Below are 24641 nucleotides of genomic sequence, written 5' to 3' on the forward strand. Positions count from 1 at the left end.
TCCTGCCTAATCGCCGCCACCATTCATGCAGCTAAGACTTTCTGTACGACGTAAACCTCCTTGGCGGTGATCAGGTCGCCCATCCCCCAGTGATGGGCAGTCCATCCTCGATGCATTGGACCAATCGGGCTGACTGAGGAGAGAAAACGGTCAGGCTCCTCGTTGGCGCAGATCGGAGGGGACGACGGACAAAGACTCGGGTTGTATCCGGAGGATTAGCCCTCATAATCCAGACGCTGTGCCCCTTGCTTCCCTTCTCTCTCGCTGAGTCTTTCCCCCCCCTTCTTCCAATTATTTCTATTCCCTCTCCTGCTCTGTTGGCAGGCAGATTCGCAGCGTGATAAGTCGTCCAATTAGCATGCAGGTCACTGGCAAAGCACCCCAGCTGGGGACGCTGGACGTGGAGTGCCGCACCCTGTCCCCCGGCGCTGCGCAGCAGACAGGAACGGTGCTCGACGACAGCGACATGCACCGGATGGGAAAGGTTCAGGAACTGAAGGTGTGGCTTCACGTTCTGTGCATGCTATCTCAATCCTCATGTTTGCAACAGAGAAACCTTCGACCAGTGGCGGCACTGAGTTTCGCTTCGGTCCTACAGGCGACCTGGGAGTTTGTTTTGATGTGTGTCGCCCCCCCCCCTTTGCCCGCGTTCGATTTGACGAGAGCTAATGCAGGTCTGGGGTATAGATCAAACACCGAAGGTCTCGAGAATGGCGGCCTGGCTGGGATGTGCTGGTCGATGATCTGGACATTCATCGGGTTCGGCTTCATCATCGCCTCGCTGTCCGAAATGGCGTCCATGTACGATAATCGACCCATAACTGGATATTCTTTTCTGACACTCACCGCGACAGGGCACCAACATCGGGCGGGCAGTACCACTGGGTCTCCGAGTTTTCATCCCCTCGATACCAGAAGTTTCTGAGCTATATCACAGGTTGATCCGACCTTCTTTCTCTTCTGTGAACGTTAGAGCTGTCATAGCTGATCCTTCGCCCACTAATTTGCGACACAGGATGGATGTCTGTACTCGCATGGCAGGCTGGGTCGGCATCGGGATCGTTCCTGACAGGCACCATCATCCAGGGTCTGATCACGATTCGAAACCCGGACTATACTCCGGAGGACTGGCAGGGAACGCTTTTTGTTTTTGCAATGATCCTCATCATCTACATTTTCAACGTGTACGCTGCCGATGCGATGCCGGTCCTCAACAACCTGCTCATGATCTTCCACGTCCTATCTTGGACCGTGATTCTGATCGTCTTCTGGGCCATGGCGCCCCATCGAACAGCGAAATCCGTCTTCACGGAATGGTCGAACCAGGGCGGCTGGTCAAGCATGGGATTGAGCGTCATGATCGGCCAGATCTCCGCCATCTACGGCTCCCTCAGTATGTTCCTCGCTTGCCAGTCATCTCTAGAATCCTAACGAAGACAGGCTCCGACGCAACGGCACACATGTCTGAAGAGGTCAGCAACGCCGGCCGCAACGTCCCCCTCGCCATCGCCTGGGGCTACTTCAGCAACGGCATCATGGCCATCATCCTCCTAATCGCCTACCTCTTCTCCATCCCATCCGTCGAAGGCGCCCTGAACGACGAAACAGGATTCCCATTCCTCTACGTTTTCAAAAATGCCGTCTCAACGGCTGGCGTCAACGGGCTAACCGCGATAATCCTCATCCCCGTGATATTCAGCAACATCTTCTTCAACGCCTCGACCTCGCGCCAGACATTCGCATTCGCGCGCGACAGAGGCCTCCCCTTTGCGCGCTGGATCGCCCGCGTCGATCCGTTGCGCAAGATCCCAGTTAACGCGATCGCGCTCTCCTGCGTCATCAGCTGTCTCCTCTCGCTCATCAACATCGGCTCCTCGACGGCCTTCCACGCAATCATCTCTCTCAATGTCGCAGCACTCATGTACACGTATATCATCTCGATAAGCTGCGTCATCTACCGCAAGATCTGGCACCCGGATACCCTCCCCCCGCGTCGGTGGGATATGGGACGGTGGGGGTTACCGGTTAACGTCGTGGGCTTGGTATACTGCTGTTTTGCGCTCTTTTGGTCGTTGTGGCCGGGGAGTCGGCATGTGACTGCAGAGAATTTCAACTGGAGTGTCGTGATCTTTGGCGGGGTTTTTGTGATTAGTTTGGTGATGTATGTTGTTAAGGGGAGGGCGGAGTATACAGGACCTGTAGTCATTGTTCAGCGGAGAGAAGATTAGCTGTGGATGTGATACCCGAGTATGTTAATGGAAACACAAATTGCAGGGACTGAACCAGGTGATTTCGCGTACTCAGTCCTGCCGAGCCCCAAATATATATTATCGTAGACAGCTTTCTTAGCGGCGCAGATACAAACTCCGGTGGGGAGGGTTGGTGGAGATTTGCTCTGTAGGTACCGCCATCAATGCTCTGTCTACCGACGAGTGCTGGAGCGCACAGTGGATGCACCGTGTCCGAATTAACTTGATGAATGCGCAAGGGATCCTCATAAACCTCTCTTCATAGGGACTTAGTATCTATGACCACAGGGTGGCTGACTACCAAGAAAAAATACAGAGAGGTCATTCAGTGAAACAGCGAAAAAGATGCAGCAGGAGAATATCCGTCCCTTAGTCCATACAAGAGTGCAGGTTGGTTGATATCCAATCTTCATGTAGGTCAATTTTATCGGCTGAAAGATAGTACTATAGCCAATCACGTTTGGCTTCGAAGGCGAGTCGAGCGACAGGCAGGAAAAACCTGAGCCCGAAGCTGCTGATGAAACAGAACTTGATTCCCCTCTCATGATTCAAATCAAGCTCCGTAGGAAACGGGAGTTTCCGAGAACGACGAACCGATGTACTTCTTGTAGCTCGACCTTGACATCCGTACGGTCCATTCGTGCTACACTAATGGTTGATCGCCTCTTGTCTCATCTTCAACCAATGTCAAACCGCGCCTTTTACACGCGGGCCGCATTTTTTGTCTCATCGACCTTGCATCAAACCAAGTCCAAGGTATTTCATGACTTGTCATTTGAGAATGTTCAGCAGTAAGCTTCAAAACCACTCTACGACAGTCCCTTCACCACTTAGCTTGTCCTTTACAAAGAATCGATGCCGGAAGAGACGATTTTCTTCTGTTCCTCCGGACGGTTCCTATTCAACGAAAAAGCGCGTCTTCGAGAACGGTATGTGAGGTTCAATGTGTCTGCACTTAAGAACGCTGTTTCGAAGCATGTCGGTCATGGGAGTGTTTAAGAATCTTGTCAAGATCAGCGAAGGTGGGTTTAATCGCGTGCTATTAGCCACCATGGAAGACGGGTTCCGAGCTATAGTGAAGATCCCGTACTGGATATCAGTGCCCAAGACATATGCAACTGTCAGCGAAGTCGCAACCCTTATATTGCTTCGTTCTAAGGGGATACCGGTTCCTGAAGTGTATGAGTGGTCTTCGACGAACGACAATCCAGTGGGTGTCGAGTTCATTATCATGGAACATGCTCCGGGGGTCGGCGCTGATACTCGTTGGTTTCACAATACGAAACACCAAAAACATGCGTTGGTGACAGGGATCGTCGATCTCGAGAAAAAAATTTTCGACATCCCCTTTGGTGCAGTTGGGAGCCTTGACTTCAAGAGTGATCTCTCATCCAACTTGCAGGGCCCGCTATACGTGGCGGGCACGCCAGACGAAGCCGGAGACTCGGAAACCTCCTGCATGGACCAATCGCAGATTATATGTTTTGGTATGGGCAACGGGCCGAACTGGAGCTAGACAGAGGACCATATATGCTTTTCTGAGGAAGTTATGGACATGCGATCACCAAGCTAAACCTTCTCCAGGGACCGACCCGAACGACTATCTTCTTGCAACTGCCGAAAAGGAAGTCAAGTGGATCGAGAAATTTGGGAAGCCTCTTGAAAGTGATTTTCCTCACAACACTGTCTTTCCTGTCTTTCCTGGTCCCAACCCCCCGAAGACTACCTGGCGCTCCTCAAGAAGTACTTGAAAATCGCGCCATATCTTCTTCCGAGTGATACTGGGAGTAGTTTGCGTCGACTTACTCTACGCCATCCTGGTACATCCCCTGCTACCCGCCGAATAATGAAGCCTTGGACTATCCGCGACAAGATCTCACCCCTAGTAATGTCTTCATTTGCCCGAACACATGTAAAATCACGTCCATCATCGACTGGCAACATACTGTCATCACTCCATTGCTCCTTACTGCCGGGTATCTCAGGCTGTTTGAAAATCCCGAGCCAGAGCCCCCCACCGGTTTGATACCGCCAAAGTACCCGCCGGATTACGACACGATGAGTCCTGATGAAAAAGCCCAAGTTGATAAACCTATTAGACGGCAAAGCCTCTTCTACCTCTATCGTGTCTTCAATGGCGGCCGCAACAAATTGCATCTTGAGGCCCTTCAAGATCCCCTGGTTCTACAGCGCCAGCATCTCGTAGATTTCGCAGGTCACCAATGGTCGGGCAACCTCATGACGTTACGTGGGACTCTCATGCGCATGCGTGATCTTTGGCATCATCTTCCGGGCAAGGATGCTGGCGTCGAATGCCCCATACAATTTTCGGAACAGGAAACCCGTTACCAGGCTGAGAATGAGCCAATGTGGTACAAGTTGAATGCACTTGTCAGCCACTGGCGCAGTGAACTTGGCGGGCTCTCGGAAGAAGGGTGGCTATCCGCTGAGAAATATCACGCTGCCGTGATAAGGTATGAGACCTTGAAGGCCGAGTTCTCAGACGGCGGCAGTCCAGATGAGCTGGAGAAGATCAAACGAGGTTGGCTGTTTCAAGACCACGAGGATTTTTTTTAATAGCGAGCACTTATTATTGGTGGATTCGCTGCAGGACGAGATCAAGGAGGAGCGACAAGGACATGGCGCCCAGGTGAATATTGCTCCTCGACCACCTCACTAGCACAGTGCTAATGCTTGTAGGTATTGGCGCGCACCATGCGACGCTTTAATAGGGGCGCAAGTCTGGGGGGGCTGTAACAAGTGTATGTGAACGTATCCGCATGGTTCTGGAAAATCACAACTCTGATCTTTATCCCTCGAAGTAGAAGCGAGCGGGCAGTCTGAAGCGTGGACGAACCAGGCAAATAACATCCTGTCCGCCGTCTCCCAAAACCTTGGTATTGTTACTATTTTGCTCTGGGAAACCATGCTGCCGACCTTCAGCCCTTGGAGGATTCCGATCACCGAACTGGCTGGAAAGGAGCCACACAGCCACATAGAATGGGGGGAGTCCGTGGTAGACTTGCTCCTCTATTACCAGGCGGCCAAGTTCACCACAAGCCGCTGTCCATTCACAAGAGGCCAATTCAATTGCCGGTAGCTGCATCCGAGGGCTTTGGGGTTCTGACAAGCACCTTCCTCAAAGAATATCTCGATCACTCCTTCATATCCGTTCTCTGCTGCCCATGACAGGGGTGTACGGCCAAATAGGTCCCTGGGGTGTAATTCTATTTTTTCCGATTTAATCAATATCCTCGTGACTTCTTCGTGGCCGTGTGCCGCTGCCAGGGACAAGGGGGTGAGACTGTCCCTGTCTTTTGAGTTCACATCAGCGCCCGCCAGAACAAGCTGCTGTACCACTTTTGCATGACCATTTCTGGCAGCCTGAGCCAATGGTGTCCGACCAAGAGAGTCCTTAGGGTTCCGGTCGAGGTCACCCTTTTCCAACAAAAGTCGCACTGCTTTCTCGTGTCCATTTTCTGCTGCTTTGAATAAAGGTGCTTGGTGATGGACAAAATCCTTGTGATTGCAATCAATGTTCTTGTCCTCCAATAAAAGGCTTATAATCTGTTCATTTCCACTTGCAGCAGCCCACCACAATGCGCTTCGCCCTGACGGGCACCTGGCATTAATATTAGTGTCGCTATGGTTCCTCAGTAGCTTTACTATTGACGGTTTGTTATGAGAACAAGCCCACAAAAGTGGTGTCTGGCCGAATAAAGTATCCTGTAAATTGGGGTCCACATCCTTGTTCATGAGCAGCAATTCTGCTACTGCAGTGTGTCCATTTTCCGCGGCTTTGCACAAGGGGGTCTGGCCAAAATGGAGATCTCTAGCGTTCACGTTGATAGTTTTATCTGCCAGAAGCAACCTGACGACCTCTTCATGTCCATTCTCCGAGGCTAAAAACAGGGGTGTTTGACCGGCATAATCTCGATGATTGACGTCGAACCCCCCGGCCTGCAGAAGTTGTTTTACTATCGCTGTGTGTCCTTGCTTTGCAGCCGAGGATAACGCTGTAAATCCACGAATATATTCAGAGCTTATATCGGCATCAGCCCTTGTGAGGAATTCCCGTACCACTGCTTCGTGACCATTTGATGCGGCCCTAAAGAAGGGAGTATGGCCATCCCTGTTCTTGAAGGTAGGGTCAACTGCATCATTCGACAGTAGTAGTGCGACTACTTTGTGATGTCCATGTTCCGCTGCCCACCAAAGTGGTGTTTGTTTATCAATGGACTTAATTCCACGAATGACATTTTTTGTCGCAAGAGATGAGTCCGAAATACCCTCGTTGTTTTCATCCCACCATAGTTGAGGATGGGGCAGATCGTATCTACCCACTGCGTTGACATTGGTGTCATTTTTTGTAAGCAAAACCTTGACTACTGCATCGTGTCCGTTGACTGCTGCCCACCAGAATGGAGTCCGGCCCCAGGAGTTCTGGACGTTATGGTCATGTCCGCTAGCAATTAGGGCCAACACTGCTTCTTTCAGACCGAAGTATGCTGCTAGATGCATTCCCGTCGTCCCCTTGGGTGTATCACACGAGGATAGATAGCCATTATCATGCTCTGCCAGTAGAACGCGGCCCGTAGCGAGTACCTTGGATTCAGATCTAAGGAACTCTAAGATTAAATGATCCCCACCGGCAGAACCCTCTCGAGCATGATGCCCCCAGTTCCGAGCTGCATAGTCATAAAGAGGATGTCGCTGCAGGCGGTATCTTAGAGCCGCATCTGTCGTCGGGGGCATGTTGAAGGCATCCAGAGACAGGTAGGTGACACAGGCTTTGGCAATGTGATTCTGTGCATTAGGGAACCAGCGATATAGGGTTGTCTCGAGATACTCCTGTGCTGTATAGTGCACTAAGTTGACCGTATCATTCTCCTTATCAGTCGTCACTAGCCCCTCGCAGACAGAAACAATTTCATCCAGCTCGGGGATATTATCCAAGTCGAAGTGTGGCACACCAATCTCCACGGCAAGGGCATGTTGAAGCTCGAGAGTTCTCAGGGGCCTTCTGGCGCAGGTGATCCACGCAAGAGCATGCCTTGCGAGCTCTTGCAGCCCTTGATTCTGCATTTCAATTCTTGACATGGTCTCCTCATATACTTGATTATATGCTCCCGACCCCTGTGGCAGCTTTTCGAGTGCTTTTATGATCAACTTTGGCCTTGTCATTCCCTCCAGCGACTTAAGGTGCAGTTCCGCAAGGAGAAACCTGCGTTGCGTCAGAACACACTGCAAACTAAATATTCAAAGGACTGTACATTTCTCCAGCAGCATTGATAATTTCTGTCCTGACTCTCTGCCGCAAATCAGGGTTTCGAACGACACAGGCCGAGAGTCTTGACATACGACCATCAAGATACCTTTCCAAGTCTCTGCTGCTAGCTCGTATCTCTAGCAATCCGCTTTCTTGGAACAGGTGTTTGATATTAGGATTGTGTCGGGAAGTTGCGAAAAGGTTAAACCGCGTTTGTTTCTGGAGATGAAATATCTCCTGCAGCAGCTCGGCGCGAACAGGGCCCGCACATTCATCCAGGGCATCGATCACAAGGAAAACTCGGGAGTAGCTCTTGATCACTGACTCTAATGCCATTACCAAGTCACGAACGGATGGACGAGTATCCCTTCGTGTGTGGATGTTGTAAAGCGACTTGACCTTGGAAGGCAACTCGAAACGATCTTGGATCAATTGCTTCATTATATTAGCCACCAGGTGCGCTGAGGTTTGTTCGTTTTGTTTCTTATAGCTGCAGAATAGACAAGCTATCCCTGTCTCACTCTCATCAGGAAATTCCTTGCGGAGGCTGTCAACAACAATAGACGACATCATTGTTTTGCCTGCTCCCGGAATCCCAGGACAAAACAGCGTTTGGCCCTCATTCCTGACCCACTTCTGATATTCTGCTGCTTCTAGCAGCCACTGCCCGGTGCCTTGCTCGCGCTCACGGAGGATATTGAGTTGCTGGGCAGAAAAGTTCGTCATGGTTAGCCACCGGGAAACAAGTCCTGAATAAGTATTTAGTGAATCGCACTCCAAAGGCTTACTTTCTACAGCTCCCTATCCCAGGCTGTGGACAACTTACGATTAGTATCCGAGGAAGGTGCCCGTTCCAAATCCCGATTCCCATGAATCACAGAAAGAAGCTCCTTGGCATACGCTGCGCTTGTTGCCGCAGCATATTCCCGCCATTGGTCATTTTTATGTGAGTCTGCATAGTCACTAATGCCTCGAATGACCAGGCAAGGGAGACTATCCATCAACCCAGCAGCCTCCATCTCGAAGCAGAGGATCCCGTGTTCTCGCGCTAGCCGATCCCTCGTCCTGCCATGCTTCATAACTTGATTGCCCGAGGCGATTAGACCATAATGCACCTTCGGGTCATCTGTGGTTCGGGGGTTTCGAGATACGATTTTTGATTTGTCACAATTTCCGCAGCAGGTTCCTGGATCGGGGTGATCGTACTCTGCCTGAAATAGGTTATCTGACAATTGGTCCGGATATAGTATATTTGGAAACGTGGTTGGAACCTTCGTTCTAATCTCTGCGAGGTGGGTACTGATCCTGTTCTCTCCCTTCCTGTGATTAGCTTCCACCTTAGCTGTCGCAGTCAGGAGGATCTGTGGAGGCTTGTTCAATGTGCCAGTAGGTTCAAGATAGCCCTCTCGGATTGTTTTACCATAATCATACTGCACCACACCAGGGAATCTCCCAGTAGGTCTGCTGACGACGATATCTCCAAGTCGAACATCAGAAGTCTCACTAGGGGCTCCGCCGCCGATACCCACAATCAGGCCATAGCGTATGTTCCGGAAGCTATTAAGCATCTGATTCACCACTGATGTTGCGGAAGTCGTTCCGTAAATCCCTGATGGCAGGCAGGCTATCACAGTGTTGTGAGAACCAATCCTTCCCAGGGTGTACGTATTATGATCGCTTGTTGGGACTGGGAGATCGGCATGGGTGTCATCCAGGAGAGCCTGGGCGGCCGCCAATTCAACGGGTAGTGCGCATATCCAACCAATCGTGTATTCGTCACGCCTTAATTTTATTCCCGGAATTGGTAGAGTAGATAACGGGACGGATTTAACACTGATTTTCGTCGTGAGGTTTCTTTGCATTCCTTGGGACTTGGTCCCCATCCATCTCCAACTCAGAAGCTTGTTTAGAAACATTCCACTGCGGGAGTATTAGCAGTCTTAATTCATGGTTCTTCCCTATGAGATTAACGATGATGGTCTTACATCAAGTGATCATCTGAAGCGGGCTGAACATCAACCGTTTCCGAGATTTGCCGAGGAAATTGTATGCTGTCATGGACAACTCGAGGTGCGCTCTTTCCACATTCAAGATCCAAATTGGCTGTTCATTCATTATGAAGAAAATGACTAGGGCGGTGCAGATGACTATCAGCAATTTAACAGCTTGAGATAACAATGTTGGGCAGCATAATCAGGCAGCAATACTCTTCATAGCCTTGTGTAGTTCAAGATATCCTCCAGCCATATGAGACCACGGCTCTTATTGGGTTGACTACGTACTACGTGCTGAGTATGAAAAGAAGCAATATTAATTATCTAGGGTGAAATCTTGTAGCTCGAAGTCTTGTCTCAACTATTTATAACTACTAAACTCTAGCTTTAACTAGCTTTGCATAGCTTGATATGTATATATCAACATCCTTCATTGTCGCTGCAATTGAGAGAACCCATACCAACCCCCGAAGCTCCCCGTATGTCTATAGTTAGGCATCCTACACACAAGGCGTCATAAGAAAAGTAAGGAAACAAGAATTAAATACCAAAAAGTGGAGAAGCAGGTGAGTCCGAGACATAAAATAGTAGAAGTATGATTTTGTTCACCAAGCCTACTAAAGAAATGACGCTGCCCTACTCGGAATAAGGCTCCAAGGAGACGACCTGGTTCCCACAGTAGCCCTTGTCTTCGCCACCATCCTCTTCATCATCGAGCTCTATGGCGCCCAACCTGTGGGCACTAGCTATGCATGACAACCCTCATCATCTTCTGGTTCTGCGTGGTGATCACCCTCTGCCTGGCCTGCGACGGGAACTAGTACTTCTCTGCGGTCTCGCATACCCTGCCGTCATCTCGTCTGACAGGTTTTGGCCATTTATACCTCTGCATGTTGACTGGATATGTTAATAATAAATCAAGCTAGAGGAGCGAAAGGGCTTGGGGGAAGTGGCGAAGTTGAAAATATCTCAGTAAACAGTACAGAATCTAGATGACCAGTTTATGTATCCATGGTCCACAACTTGTACCTCTCCTAGTACCACCTTGTAGGTGCTAATATCGTATCTAGTTATCGGAGAGCATGTATCCCAAGTAGATTGCATTGCAACTCGCAAATCACGGCAATTTGGACCATTGTAGGGAAATGACTCTAACACATTACTTGACAGAAACAGGTTCTGGTGACCAAAGCTGGAACCGGTGCAATGGCTGCGGGTGCTTTTGTCCGTATTTCCCATACCACGTACAGATATGTCCCTGATCACAGCTTAGTCTCTCAATCAGCGAGATAAAAGAGTGCTTGACTAACCGTTAACTAGTGGCCAGCTCTGTGGATTTCCACATCTTGGATCCCGATGGTCCGTGCGGGCATAGGCATGTTTCCGCCGAGACACACCCAGTTTGTGGTTAGATGGGTGATAGAAAAGCTTGGTCTGGGCCCCGAATACCTCGACTCGCTGTCGAAGATATTGTCAATAGGGTCTCTCCAGTATATCTTCACCACTGGACCTTCACCCTCAGCTCCAAGGACAATCGAGCCCTCCGTGCCCATCGCACCAGGTACCTTGAAAGGAGGTCGACCGATAGGCAGCGCATTCACACCAGAGGCGTAGATAGTTTTGGTCTCACCGGGGGGGATTTTGATCTTTTGGAGCTCACCATAGTCCAACTGCGTATGATCGGACATGGAGCGCATGAAGGCGCCGAACATGGGTGCGACCTCTTGAATGAAGAGCGTTTGAGGCTTATCACTGAGGTCAGACTTGTTGTGGATAACGAGATTGAGAAAGTGTTGCTCCCCGTCGACGGACATGGTGATGAGAGTGATGCAGGGTAGGGTTGTTTCTGAGAGAGTAAACTTCGACCGAGTTCCTGATGGCAGATGTAGTGATGGGCACAGGCTGAAACTGAGGGGACCCGGACTGAGCCTTTATAGCATGGTTCTGGTGCACCGGATAGCCTGATCTGGGGTCTCGCATTTCTCTCACATTCCTGATGTTTGATGCTGCAGAATGTTAGGCGTCAGAGCAAGTCACATCTGAGATCATAAACGCAGCAGGAAGTACCGTCTCTCTCAGCAGAGCTAGAGCCCCTTCCTTCAGTTATTGCATGCAGAATGAGCAGTGTAACGTGGTAGTCACCTACATTCCGTGCATCATGTACATAGCAACGCTTGGCTGTGACTTTGTCCAAAATTGTTCTAGTATGGAGCGACTCGTGGATGTCCTCGGGTAACCTCGGGCTCATCCACAGCAATACTGATGAGCTGTAGATCTCCCAGTTAGGGTACTCTCCGCATCCGGGGGGGCGAGGAATGGTGCGACATGTAGGTGGGAAGGAGGATTAGCCCTGAACGGATGGATCTGCATCCAAAGGTATTACTATATGGACATCACGGCTAGAACAACCGGCTGGCACTCTATGAGTAGGTTTGTTCGAATCAACTAAATTTACAAAAGAAAGAGGAGTCCTTTCAATGTCCATTTATTCTGCTAGTCTGAAGAGCTGATCATATCTGTCATAATATTCATCGCAAAGTCCATCATACTGTCCATCATGTCACCATCATAACACCATCATGACATTCATCATAGAATCCGTCCTAATATATGGCAGTCCCTTGTCCGGGAGACCTTTCGCGCTCTCAAAACGAAGGTGGGTTGTGAAATCGCAACATAGAACAATGAAAGATCGTTATAGCCTCCTCATTTGAGTCGAGACACAGGGAAAACCAAGCTGGATAAAAAACCTGTGCCGAGGTTTGGTCGGTAGAGAAGTGGATACTGAGCGCATCAGAATAGTTCGAATTGAAAAGAGCGAGGATATGGCCATATCGCTTCCACCGACTCGGTACCATCATGGCGTGCAGGAAGAAATCTCCGGCGCCGCAGTGCACATGACGTAGGTCTCCGTCCAGGATGTTATCTGCACCGGTATATAAGTCGTGTAGGGCTGGTAGGTTGTGACGCAATTGTCGCAGACACTCGTCGGACCGGGCCGGCAGTTTAGGCACTTGTCTGATGTGGGATATCCGTCTGGGAAAAGACCCAGTCTCTCTGCCTCTGCTGCGGCTTGGTTTCCGCCGGGTGGTCCGTCCTGTCCTGCGTCCGGATTCGCAGCCGGCTTATCTCCCTGACCGGCAGGCTCACCGGGTTTGAACTGGCCAGCAACCATTGTGACCAGCATAATGAGGAGGGTGGCTAGGGTTCGAGGCATCATGATCGGCGCTCGAAGCGAGTCAGCTAGAGATCTAGAGATCTTAGGTAATGAAGAGTGGATTTTAAGACCTTGTATTCGGGGATTTGAGCTGAGAATGTCGACTGAGGGAAGCTCGCGAGACTGGATGTACCGTAAGTGGTGCGAGAGTGACTTTAATATAACCTCGACTGCTCCTCTTCACGAGCAGGACCTCGTCGACGCGGTACGTTTCTGTGCATGATGCTCAGCAGTCGTATAGCGATTGAGCCAGTGGAGGTGCGACGTCCTTGCCTACGAGTCTAGCATTCCTAGGTCGTCCAGCCATGTGCAGTGGAAGAGACCACACCCTTGCTTTACCTAGGTATACCTTCCAGCATTCCTAGTTGTATATCAACCTTGGAAGCTGGCCGCGAGGATTCAACTGGCTGCACCGGGTAGCATAGACGGTCGATACGCCAGCGCTGTCGTGATTTGGGTCTGGCTATAGATGACATGACCATGCTGTCTTACATTATATATGACAACATTTAGTATAATCACTGAATATAGCTTGTCGTGCAAATATTCTAGGAAATGGATGTGTTTCCATTGACCGACATTAGGTGGAGTAGAGGGACGTTCTAGGGCTACAAGGCCCTGTGGAATGAAGCCACCAAAGTCCACAACGCCCATACTGCAAGCAGAAAGTGAGACCATGTGGTGAATTCTTTCCAAATGACCATTGCAATATGACCTGTCGACCGTTGAGCTGTGTCATCTCCAAGTCCGTGAAGAACGCGCTCATCGAGGTCCTTGTTTTCGCCCTGCATGCGGTACCGTTACACAGCAGGTTTATCCTTGTATACCCTTTCCCAACCTTGCCTGCCCCATATACCGCGGCGGCGGAGAGTCAGGAAGACCGTCCCGGACTGCTCGGTTGGGATAAACCGGCGAAAACCGCCTTGCATTCCTTTATGCCCCCAGGTGTCAAAGTGGTACATGTTCTCGGCCCCTGTTCTAATGCAGCTCTGGAGCTGCAACGCATATTGGTCCTTTTGATATTTCTAACCCTTGAAATGCGAGTAAAACATGGTTCAAAGTCTCTTACCTATTCTAGACAAGGTCACTCTTGAGCACCCATACGATATGCTTCAATTTGGCCACTGTTGAGTACTACGTCCAGTGACACCGTTCCCGTAAGGAGCACAAGTGAGGAACCTCTGCATACGACCAGCGGAATCGCGTTGTTCACGAGATGGCTTTTGTCTCAGTGGTCTACTACCCTTGCAGATGTTCGTAAAGCCCTCAACTGGAATGCACCAACTAGGACAATGGGTGACCACAACAGAAAGAGGTATAAAGGTGTCCACGGAGGATGGCGAAGGATTCCTTCAATTCAATCGTTCCTCCACTGACATTTGCATTCTAACAACCATTAGAAACTCTCGCCAATATGAAATCCATCCATCTGGCAGTCCTAGCCCTTCAAACCTCTGGCCTCGCTGCGGCCAGACAGTTTGCAAAGAATATCCCCACCATCGAAATCAAGCCCGGTGCCACAATCCACGGGAACTCCATCGAGTACGAGGACCCAGACTGCGATCCCGCGGTGTTCACGTGCAAAAAGGTTCAGACATGCGTCGCTGAGGGAACCTTCCCCACCCTCAGCGACAATCTGAGGTACTGTGCCTGCTGTCTGCCAGGCCAGCGGCTGCTCGGGAGCCCAGAAACCGCCTTTGACTGCTGCGCGAATGGTCACGACCTGGTGGGCGCCCCAGGCGTTGGCTATCACTGCTGCGAGACGGGGTACACCTGGGATGGCCACCAGTGCGTGATGCCATGTTCCGGAGGCAAAGTCCGCGATCCTAATACTGGCCGATGCGTGTGCCCGGAAGGTCAGGTGGAAGGCCCCGATGGGGACTGCCGTCCTTCACCTAAGTGCGATTCTGGCTTGGTGGCGGGTAAGCAGCGAGTGCGCTTTCGGAATAAAGAAACCGTCACTAACACTGCTCTCATTCTAGGTAAATGCTATGTCATCGCCCGGGACAATGGCCAGATGCTAGGACTTCGAACCGACAACCTCTACTGGTTTGGACCAGAATACGCTGAGCAGCGATACAGTAAGTTCAAGTTCTGCAAGGACCAGAACTGCGCCGCCGGGCAGATCATCGAGCCCTCGGACAAGATCCTGCTATGGGATACTTACGGATATCCCAAGACTGGGTTGCTCGGGGGCGGGTGGCTCAACAACGCGCAGAACGGAAACCATATCGGTCGAACCACCGATGTCAGCCTTGCAGGAAAGTTCAGCATTGGCAAGTGGTCCTGTGGGAAGTATTGCTTAGGAGGATTCGAATGGGGGCTTGGGCCTGCTTGTCCTACGGATTATCCTGCCATTACTTTCTTCCCGAACGACCCTCAGGTATGCTTCCCAGTTGAAATAACCGAAGTGCCCTGCGATATCAAGCAGGTGAGCAATGACTGCAACTGGGATGATGGATGTGATTGCTGCAAAAAGACGGGCCATACCGAGCTGTGAGAATGGACATCTACCGAGTCTGCAAGGGGGTTGGAAATTGTTCCAAGGGGATTTTAACCGTCGCATAATAAACGGACAGACACTGTGCTGCTTAAAAGTTAAACTGAATCGTATAAAAGCACAAACTCCAGACAATTGAACGTCATGCCCTCCACTCCAACCGTTGTCGGTGACTGCTACTGCCAGCCCTATATACGATATGACCTTCTGCTACGGCCGCATGCGCCAGCTCGTTCGCGGCGGCCCCTTTGCTCTGTTTACGGCTGTAAAGAGCGAGCATCTCCAGTGTACCGAGTCCGCAGCTCTCACAATCAATGAGGAGGAATCGACTATGGCTGTTGCGTGGGTCGAGGGTCATATCTTTGTTGAACGCAAGCCAACGTGGTACACCATCACGGACAACGGAACACGGTATTTGCAGAATTCCGAGTCGAAGACGTATCTTCTGGAGGGCTTTGACATTGTTTATTATAATCTATAACTGTGATTTGTGATAACAGCTTCGTCATTGGTGATGACAGCACAGTTCAATGTGTGGTCGACGGCGCTGCTGCTGCTGCTGCTGGTGGCGATGTATTGACGGTCAAGAGGATTCCCACGGGGCGGATCTTTGGGCTGGAGAATGTGGAGGGTGCGTAAGACCGGGCAGCAAACTGTCGAGAACTACTCGTATAGACTTAATGTAATCTTAAACCTTCAGTAATCGACGCAGGTCCAGAATTTGTCTTATATACACGGAAGAAAACCTTAATGAAAAAAATACACCATATCAAACAGGCCGTCATATTTTTACAAAATGCCTGAGATAGCATTTGAGGACAAGAGCTATTATGAAACGTCAGATAAGCGTCCTGGATACCACCTATTCCATTTCATGGCGTTCAACCCGCGGTGCTTGAGTTGGTAACTCGGCATAGAGCGGGTCTGCCATCATCTCATGTCTCGTAGGGCCAATGGGCGCCGACAATTCACTTGGCGCAACGTCAGGCCACTTACCCTCCTGCAGAGGGATAGCCGCGATGGCGTTCTTCTTCTTACGCCTCCGAAGCAAGAAAAATGCTCCGGCAATCAGAGCCAACCCTCCAACGCCTCCGACCACGCCGCCTACAATCGCGCCAACAGGTGTCGAGGATCCGGAATCATCATCCGACCCATCTCCCGCGTCCCCGCCGGCAGCATCCCCTGGGGGGCCGGAGACGGTCGGCGTAGTAGTCGACTCCGTCTCGCTGGTAGTAGTGGCCGAAACAGCCCTTGCGGTCGGAAGATCGGAGCGTGAAAGCCACGAGAGCGAGAGCGTCTCAGTAATTTGATCCTCCTCATCGTCTTCCTCGTCATATAGCGTTCCGTACGTGTACATAGTCTCCACCCACGACGAGCTTGTATCCGTGCACCCAAAGTCGGCAACATTCAGCGCTGGCCACGTGCGCGTGTGGCACCATTGTTCACTGTCGTATGTGCACCGCAGAGCCATTTCGTCTTCCGTCAGCGCCGGCGTCGCGGATACTTCGGCCGAATTGTAACACGTGCTGTAGATGGTGCATGGCGCTGTGGTGGAACTCGTCGCGCAGCAGCCGACCATTCCAGGGAACTGCGAATCCGCGCTGTAAAAGGCGCACGCGTTTCCATATTGGCAGCCCAGGCGGGAGTCTGGGGGGGAGAGAGGTATTGGTTAGTTTAGCCGGGGTGTTTGGGCAGATGTGGACACACTTTTACTGCGTTCGTAGTAGCCACAGACTGAGGCTTCTGCTTGGCTTGTTGTGTCGTCGCGGCGGGAGAGATGGAGTCGTTCGCGGACAGACGAGGGCGCAGGAGTCGGTTCAATGCGTGTCGCTGTTTTGGTGGCTTGCGCGACTGTTGCTTGAGGAGTTTGCGGCGTGATCGCGTTGGCTGCGACAGCCAGCAGGACAAGAGAGCTTATCATCGCGTCCTCGACTCGAGAAGCAGGAGGAAAGAGAAATGTCTCTCCTCTGGCTCATGGCGGGCACTTTTGCTCGGACTTGGAGAAGCCCATGGACAGGGCGGAGCGTTGACGTTTTGGGAGATCCGAAGCGAGAGTGGATTATTTCCCAGGCTGCCCAACCAACCCGCGCTTTCGGACTGAAGTAGCAGCATCAAAATCTTGGCAGGGCTTGGTGAACATGGCCACTTTTCTGTTCGATGTTTTTGACATTCCTTTCACTTTTCTCCTTGTCAGGTTGAGTGCCCAAGCAGTCACAAGCCAAATCTTCGCCGCCACATCGAGCGGCTCCCCAGCCAGTCTTGTAATGCAAGTATGGGTAAATGCGCTGAAGAGGTAATATGGGGCGGAATCTGCGTGGAACACGATCTTAGTCTTGTGGCTCGAGAGAACTCATCCGGCCCTCAGGAGAAACGCCAGCGGCATTGGCGCATCACGTGCGTCCGCTTAGTCAGGCAGCGCGAGTGCGCTGCCTGAGGCATCAGATTCCTGCGACTTCCAAGCGGACCCTGACGATGGAGGGTCGGCTCCTTCACCGTGAATAGGTACGTCTTTTTTTCTTTCACATATGGTATTGGGAAGTGGTTCCATAGATAGGTACTCTGCTGGTACCGTGGCCGCCTTGCGGTTATGGTCATGATGTTGACTCTCCTTCAACTGTCAGTCAATGGGGCCTCGAATCGACATCCCTCTTGGCACAACAATTTGTTGATTCTCCGAGTTGTATCATTACTTTGATCCCCTGTATTACTCATTTGCAATACTGTGTCTTTCTTCACATATTTAAGATCGCCTTGGTCGACGCAGCATCTCCCCACATTGACTTCTACATTGCAATTAGTATCTCGCGGAACTGGGGATCCGAATGCTGTGTCTTGGTGGATTGTCATCGAGTGAATATACTGACGATGGGGCGAATCCTTGATTCCCGGTCCGTGTTGGTAATATGATGATGATGATGATGATGATGATGATGATGATGCACAATTTGACGGCAGACATATTGACCCGCCTATTATCCGTGGCGATCGACGTATCCCCGCACTGTCATAAATCCAAACGCAGGACACGCCACTGGCGGCACTCAAACCGCCGCTTCATAATTGCATAAATGGGATATCGTGCGCCATACCGAACCGACGATCAGCGATGATCAGTGCGGAGTGGCCCACCAGGTGCCTAATTCAGCGAGAAGCCGATGCAAAGCCCCTCGAATTCCTCAGTTATCCATTGGTTCATGCCTCAGGTTGTGCATAAGTACTGATTCATCGGTGAAGCGAGTTGGTTATAGCTCCAATCCCTGTGCTTAAGACAATTTGAGCTCCGGGCACCCTGTTTTTACTCCATGAGTGCCGTCGCAGATGAAACGAGACCTGGGCACAGGCGCTCCACTTCAAGGTATATAACCCTTGGTCTTCTTCACCTTGAAACCGCCACCATCCACTACGATTCACTATCCAGTCAATAAGAAGAATTACTTCACGCAACTTCCCTGGAAATCTACAAGATGCTCCCCGGGTTTACTGCTACAATCCAGAGTGTGGAGCCAGTTACACTTGTAGGGGGCTTGGTTTTAGGCACACTCTTCCTTTATCTTTTATATCAACGTCAATCTCTGCTCTTGGTCAACGGCAAGAAGCCTTTAGAGCTTGGGTATGGACACGCACAACAGCGATACCTGCACCATGCTCAAAGCCTGATCAAATCTGGTCTAAGCAAGGTAACCTCGGAACTTCAACCCCCTCCCCTACGCAAGAAACATGCCCCGAACCAAAGATTTACCGGGACCTGCTAAGTGTGCTAGTAATTAGTGTTCAGTGTTTAATATAGTTAGTGAGAGTGGCGTTAAGACAGTACTATCTCCAAAGTACGCCAATGAGCTCCGCAGCCACGAGCATCTGAGCTTTGGCGGAGCAATCCAACGAGAATTTCACGCAAACATCGCGGGATTTGAACCGTTTCAATCGGCAACAACGTCCGACGAGATCTTCCAAGATGCGATTCGAATGAAGTTGACACAGAGGCTTGGTTAGTATTCCTCCACGGCTACTGGAATGGCTAGCTGACTTACCGGAAGGAACTATCACAAAGCCATTGTCTGACGAGGCTAGCGTTGCGTTGGAGAAGAACTGGACAGACAATACCGGTGAGTGTCGGCCACAAGACCACATAATCGTGTATTGATGGATTTAATATAGATTGGCACACCATTCGTCTGAGGCCCAGTATACTCAAGATTGTTGCCCAACTTTCGTCCTTGGTCTTCCTAGGGCACCAAATCTGCAGGAACCCAGACTGGCTCCGAATAACAGTCGACTACACAACCGATTCCTTCTTAGCGGCAGAAGACCTTCGGCTGTGGCCGATGTTTCTTCGGCCCTTAATAGCCAAGTTTCTTCCCTCATGCCGGAAAATTAGGGCCGAACTCCAAGAGGCTCGGGGCATAATCACGCCCGTCCTTGAGAGGCGGAAGGTTGCTAAGAAGGCGGCTATTGAACGAGGTGAGGAACCTGAAAAGTATAACGATGCTATGGAATGGATGGAACAGTGTTCCAAGGGCCGTCTTTATGATCCTGTCACGGCACAAATGCTCTTCTCCATTGCAGCGATCCATACGACTTCGGACCTTATCACTCAAGTGCTATGTGATCTTTGCGGTCGTGACAGTCTCGTGGACGCTCTTCGCGAAGAAATCTTGACAGTTATCAAGGAAGAAGGATGGAAAAAATCGACACTCTATAAGCTGAAGCTTATGGACAGCGTGCTGAAAGAAAGCCAGCGACTCAAACCAACTGGCATTGGTACGTGTCGCCCACTAGACCATATCTCTTCCCACGGTCCCTTATATTCTAACGATAGTTCAGCCACAATGAGACGCTACGTCGAAGATAAAGTGACTCTGTCGGACGGCATCGTTATTCCCAAGGGAGCACAGATCATCGTCTCCAACGACCGGATGTGGGATCCCGCGGTGTATCGCAATCCGGGAGAGTTTGACCCTCGGCGATTTCTAGAATTGCGCGGAATGCCCGGCCACGAGACAAGTGCCCAGTTTGTTGCTCCGTCTCCAGAACACATGGGGTTTGGATTCGGAACACATGCGTGTCCTGGGCGATTCTTTGCTGCAAATGAGGTGAAAGTCGCTCTTTGCCATATTCTGCTGAAGTATGACTTTAGGCTTGCACAAGGCTGTACCCCGCAAGTTAGGAGAAAAGGAACTTCATTGACTGCAGACCCACTGGCGAGGATTGAGATACGTAGGCGCAAAGAGGAGATGCATCTGTAGATGTTTTGGGATGCTTATTTGAGTTTCATAAATAGGATGATCAATGGTCTGTCGCCGAATTCACGAAAATCCAGAAGACATTGCACAAAATTTGCAGTATTCATGAGCTTATTGAACCGGGAAACTGGGTTTTGGTCCTGGAGGCGTACCTTTTCGAACAGCTTTGTATTGCCTTGATATTGAGATAGGACTGTAAACTGTTGCCTGCTGTCGGGTAATGATCTTCTATCTACCACGTATTTTCCTATCTAAGACACTTCTAGAGTTCGTTTCGGAGATTCCCAGCAAAACATGTAGTTATCATTCACTGTTATAAGCCTATAACTACCAAGATCCATAGCGCTTGCCTAGAATCATGAAGCAATTGGAGTGCTTCAGCTTTTACAGGATCTATGCTTGTATATTCGCCAAGCCAACACTTTTTGATAATCTTGCCAAAGAGAACATCATCAGCATTTGGCAATGATGTAAGCCAACAAAGCTCGGGGTTCTCATTAAAAAAATAGTACTTATGGACCCGCCAGGAAGCAATAGAGTAGAGGATCCAACCAAGGTGTAGTATCTCAATCCGAACATTCAGATCATTTGCGTTTGCTGAAGCAATATCAGAGTCAAGTGGTAACAAGATAGACTGGCCGAAGTCTGCAAGCACGAGCTGTTCATCTATAATCAAAACAATCCAAAGAGCAATATCATCCACAAATACCTTGCAAGAGTGGACATATGAGGAAGCCTTAATAAGACTTATTATCCATCCCACCTTTAGAGTATCTTCTTGTTCTGGATAATCTTCTAGATAGGTTTCAAGACTGCTTGTGCACGGGCTAGTTCGATCCCATACTGAGATATATTAAAGTGAGGGATAATCCCTTCCCAGTTTCCCAGGCATTTGAAGACTTGGATTTCATTCTCAAGAGTCTTCTTGTTGATTTTGTTCATGTATTCTACGTCTCCAGCGTTTCGGAGTTGGGATTGTTTGGCTTTCTTAACAACGCGTCCTTCCCCTATCTTGTAAACAATCCCAGTCAATCCAATGCCCATCACCGGGAGGTTAACATAAGGATCATGAGTGAGCGGAGACGGTTGATTATCGTCGGGTTGACTGGTAGGATCCCCAGGATTCATAGTTTGAGGGGGAGATTGAGCTGTTTGGCGGGATTGAGGGATGGAGACTCCGCGTCAGTTCGAGGCGGTCCAGTGTAGATGCGCGTGGTTCGGGGTTGCGGCTGTGAGAAGACGGATCTTTAGCAGCTGTAGACTACAGCGAAGGTGTAAGTTCACCTTTGGGTCGCACTGAGTGGTGGGGGGATGGATTGTATTGCGGAGCCGGTCGCGGACTTTGAAGAGCATCATCATCAGTAAAGACAAAGATTCAAGATTCAAAGAAGCAACAAAGATATTCCTGGAAAATGGAAGATCTATTCATCCTTTCAATCGCGGAGCCGAGAAATTGCCGAGAATTCAAGCCATAATCGCGGTTGCCTTCACGGCCTTTGAACCGTCACACCTGTCTGATCAATTGCTCGACTGATAGCTCCGTGTTAACCGCCGGGCCTTGAAAGAACGTCACCGATTTGTCCTCAGCTGCCCTCCAAAAATCGCGAGGAACAACACCACTCGCAGCACTTGGTATGTTTGTTTTTGTTTGCAACTTCGCGACCTCCTTGAGCCTCGTCATTTCACCCAATCACAAGCGTTGGCTGACGTGTTCATCCTTGGACGAGGCAGAGTGTCAGTCTGCCTTGTCATGGCGAGTGGAGTCAAATGTCCCTCAACGTTCGTTCTGACAGGAGGAGCTCTGTCGATCAGGCAAGAATCGCTGATGTCTTGCCTTGTCTGCGTTGTGCTTTCTTCTCCCTCCACAATCCTCTGGCTCGGAACTTCTCACAAGCCAGACTCAACAGTTTCAAAAGATGAATCCCGACTTGTTGACAGGTACAATGTCGGTGCCGGAGATTGATTTCTCATTGCACACAATGGACGATGGGACACAGGTGTCGACCCGTGAGCGGGTCGTGAAAGGTACCGCCACAAACTCGGAAGCTCTGACTATCCAATCACTGGAAAACTAAGGAGGGTGTGCAATGCTAGAGGTGCAAGCGCCGCCCATGAAACCTCCATCAGACGAGTTATTCTGGTCGTCCGAAGACCCCTCGAAGCCAGACCTCCAGGTCCTCCAGCAGCACCTGTTTCGCGAGGGTCGACTCACAGAAGACCAGGCGTTATCGATCATCCATGCTGGCACTAAGATTTTGAGGTCCGAGCCGAACCTTCTGGAGATAGACGCCCCGATTACGGTCTGTGGCGATGTTCATGGCCAGTTCTATGACTTGATGAAGCTGTTTGAGGTTGGAGGCGATCCGTCTGTGACACGGTACTTGTTCTTGGGGGACTACGTTGATCGTGGGTACTTTAGCATTGAGGTGCGTACATCCATAACTTGTCGCCGAGGAACGGGCGTGTGGTCTTAACATTCTACCTCAGTGCGTTCTATATCTCTGGGCGTTGAAGATCTGGTATCCGGACTCGCTATGGCTTCTGCGCGGTAACCACGAATGTCGACATCTTACCGAATACTTTACCTTCAAGCTTGAGTGCAGGCACAAGTACAGCGAGCGGATATATGACGCTTGCATGGAGTCATTCTGTTCTCTGCCGCTGGCGGCAGTCATGAACAAGCAGTTCCTCTGCATCCATGGTGGGCTTAGCCCTGAATTACGCACGCTGGAGGATATCAGTGCGGTATGTGGAGATGAGTTCTGATCGTTCTAGCGACCTCTAACAGTCGGCAGATTGACCGGTTCCGCGAACCCCCAACCCACGGCCTCATGTGTGACATTTTATGGGCCGATCCGCTAGACGAGTTTGGCGATGAAACAACAGGCGATTTCTTCCTTCATAACGACGTCCGTGGCTGCTCTTACTTCTTCACCTACCCGGCTGCCTGCGCTTTCCTCGAAAGAAACAACCTGCTCTCAATAATCCGAGCACATGAAGCACAGGACGCAGGATACCGGATGTACAGAAAGACACGGAACACCAACTTTCCCAGCGTCATGACTATCTTCAGTGCACCAAACTACCTGGATAGGTATAATAACAAAGCTGCTGTGCTCAAATATGAGAACAATGTGATCAACATTCGGCAGTTCAATTGCAGTCCGCACCCATTCTGGCTGTCAAATTTCATGGACGTCTTCACGTGGTCCCTGCCCTTCGTCGGCGAGAAGATCTCCGATATGATGATGGCTATCCTCAATACCTGCTCGAGAGAGGAGTTGGAGGACGACGAGACCACCCCTTCCACTGCTGCCGTTAGTCCTGCTTCTCCTCCCTTGCACATGGATATCGACGAGCCCATTTTCAATTCGAGCGACAACAAGCAACGAGCTATCAGGAACAAGATCCTCGCAATCGGACGTCTCTCGCGTGTGTTCCGAGTTCTCCGTGAACAATCCGAGGACGTCACCGAGCTGAAAACAGTCACGGATGGCCGTTTGCCGCCGGGAACTCTGATGCTTGGTGCTGAAGGTATCAAACAAGCCATTAGCACTTTTGAGGATGTGCGAAAAGTTGACCTGCGGAACGAGCGTCTGCCGCCGAACCCGGAAGAAGTCGTAAGGCAGAGGGAGGAGGGCCTGCGCGCAGCTTTGGAGCGTGCTGACTGGGAAGCGTAGTGTGCTGGTTTGGCTAAAACGCGCTGCCTCTTTCAATCGCAGGTGCATTACCTCTCTCGACATAAGCAACAGAAAAAATTGCCCGAAGCCAAAAGAAACAAGGGGAAATAATCTGATCTTAGGGCGTTGGAAGACTCCGAGCTGGATTTTACCGCGGTCATCTTGAAGCAAGGGGCTGAATTGGTGGCCATTGGCCTCGGGGATGGATCGGCGTTTTGAGGACTATCTCTAGCTCTGCAAGGCATCTCCGCCACATACCGGTCCCTTCAGGCTGCCATCAGCGATTATGCTGGAGTCATATCTCATGTATTTTTAAGGATGTAAAAAGCCAGTTGTGGGCCGCCTCCAGCTGGGCTCGGGCCCGCCCGCCCGCGGGCAGGAGGATCATTTTACAAATTAGGAATGTGGGGAATGAGGTTACTAAGAATTGACTAAGCCTTGTTCCACCCCAGTTCCCTCGACGCTGAAGTGTTACCCGATTTACTTCCTCTA

General features: G+C 50.5%; 10 protein-coding genes across 10 annotated transcripts; 6 read left to right on the forward strand and 4 right to left on the reverse strand.

Annotated features, from left to right (window-relative positions):
* Positions 1 to 340: 340 nt before the first annotated feature.
* Positions 341 to 2228, forward strand: BJX67DRAFT_389464 (putative GABA permease; the record flags this gene model as incomplete). The annotated part of the gene is made up of 6 exons (XM_071034501.1): positions 341 to 499; positions 551 to 621; positions 688 to 801; positions 855 to 937; positions 1016 to 1393; positions 1441 to 2228. The coding sequence occupies exons 1-6, from the start codon at positions 359 to 361 to the stop codon at positions 2226 to 2228; spliced, it is 1575 nt and encodes a 524-aa protein (XP_070884216.1). The 5' UTR covers positions 341 to 358.
* Positions 2229 to 3104: 876 nt separating this feature from the next.
* BJX67DRAFT_389467 (phosphotransferase enzyme family protein) lies at positions 3105 to 5054 on the forward strand (the record flags this gene model as incomplete). The annotated part of the gene is made up of 5 exons (XM_071034502.1): positions 3105 to 3240; positions 3272 to 3736; positions 3834 to 3943; positions 3991 to 4069; positions 4123 to 5054. 5 exons carry the CDS (start codon positions 3105 to 3107, stop codon positions 4824 to 4826), a joined length of 1494 nt encoding a protein of 497 aa, XP_070884217.1. The 3' UTR covers positions 4827 to 5054.
* A 228-nt stretch (positions 5055 to 5282) lies between these two features.
* Positions 5283 to 11326, reverse strand: BJX67DRAFT_382980 (uncharacterized protein; the record flags this gene model as incomplete). Its single annotated transcript, XM_071033340.1, has 4 exons — positions 5283 to 7473; positions 7523 to 8267; positions 8345 to 9438; positions 10962 to 11326. 4 exons carry the CDS (start codon positions 11324 to 11326, stop codon positions 5283 to 5285), a joined length of 4395 nt encoding a protein of 1464 aa, XP_070884218.1.
* A 1043-nt stretch (positions 11327 to 12369) lies between these two features.
* BJX67DRAFT_382981 (uncharacterized protein) lies at positions 12370 to 12729 on the reverse strand (the record flags this gene model as incomplete). The annotated part of the gene is made up of 1 exon (XM_071033341.1): positions 12370 to 12729. The coding sequence occupies one exon, from the start codon at positions 12727 to 12729 to the stop codon at positions 12370 to 12372; it is 360 nt and encodes a 119-aa protein (XP_070884219.1).
* A 1889-nt stretch (positions 12730 to 14618) lies between these two features.
* BJX67DRAFT_359058 (cysteine-rich secreted protein) lies at positions 14619 to 15245 on the forward strand. Its single transcript, XM_071029627.1, has one exon. The coding sequence runs from the start codon at positions 14747 to 14749 to the stop codon at positions 15227 to 15229; it is 483 nt and encodes a 160-aa protein (XP_070884220.1). The 5' UTR covers positions 14619 to 14746; the 3' UTR covers positions 15230 to 15245.
* Positions 15246 to 15430: 185 nt separating this feature from the next.
* Positions 15431 to 15773, forward strand: BJX67DRAFT_359059 (uncharacterized protein). Its single transcript, XM_071029628.1, has one exon. It carries the CDS (start codon positions 15450 to 15452, stop codon positions 15708 to 15710), a length of 261 nt encoding a protein of 86 aa, XP_070884221.1. The 5' UTR covers positions 15431 to 15449; the 3' UTR covers positions 15711 to 15773.
* Positions 15774 to 16091: 318 nt separating this feature from the next.
* Positions 16092 to 17150, reverse strand: BJX67DRAFT_382984 (uncharacterized protein; the record flags this gene model as incomplete). The annotated part of the gene is made up of 2 exons (XM_071033342.1): positions 16092 to 16876; positions 16937 to 17150. The coding sequence occupies 2 exons, from the start codon at positions 17148 to 17150 to the stop codon at positions 16092 to 16094; spliced, it is 999 nt and encodes a 332-aa protein (XP_070884222.1).
* A 928-nt stretch (positions 17151 to 18078) lies between these two features.
* On the forward strand, positions 18079 to 20630 carry BJX67DRAFT_359064 (cytochrome P450). The gene is made up of 5 exons (XM_071029629.1): positions 18079 to 18906; positions 18998 to 19214; positions 19264 to 19332; positions 19385 to 19987; positions 20051 to 20630. The coding sequence occupies exons 1-5, from the start codon at positions 18694 to 18696 to the stop codon at positions 20470 to 20472; spliced, it is 1524 nt and encodes a 507-aa protein (XP_070884223.1). The 5' UTR covers positions 18079 to 18693; the 3' UTR covers positions 20473 to 20630.
* A 152-nt stretch (positions 20631 to 20782) lies between these two features.
* On the reverse strand, positions 20783 to 22353 carry BJX67DRAFT_389475 (uncharacterized protein; the record flags this gene model as incomplete). Its single annotated transcript, XM_071034503.1, has 3 exons — positions 21735 to 22353; positions 21294 to 21644; positions 20783 to 21264 (listed from the first exon to the last, which is right to left on the reverse strand). Exons 1-3 carry the CDS (start codon positions 21826 to 21828, stop codon positions 20783 to 20785), a joined length of 927 nt encoding a protein of 308 aa, XP_070884224.1. The 5' UTR covers positions 21829 to 22353.
* On the forward strand, positions 22064 to 24585 carry BJX67DRAFT_359069 (serine/threonine-protein phosphatase 2B catalytic subunit). The gene is made up of 4 exons (XM_071029630.1): positions 22064 to 22494; positions 22564 to 22895; positions 22957 to 23214; positions 23265 to 24585. Exons 1-4 carry the CDS (start codon positions 22386 to 22388, stop codon positions 24147 to 24149), a joined length of 1584 nt encoding a protein of 527 aa, XP_070884225.1. The 5' UTR covers positions 22064 to 22385; the 3' UTR covers positions 24150 to 24585.
* The last annotated feature ends 56 nt before the right edge of the window (positions 24586 to 24641 follow it).

This window comes from Aspergillus lucknowensis (genome assembly GCF_044049455.1).
Source record: "Aspergillus lucknowensis strain CBS 449.75 chromosome Unknown BJX67scaffold_33, whole genome shotgun sequence".
NCBI classification, from domain to species: Eukaryota; Fungi; Ascomycota; class Eurotiomycetes; order Eurotiales; family Aspergillaceae; genus Aspergillus; species Aspergillus lucknowensis.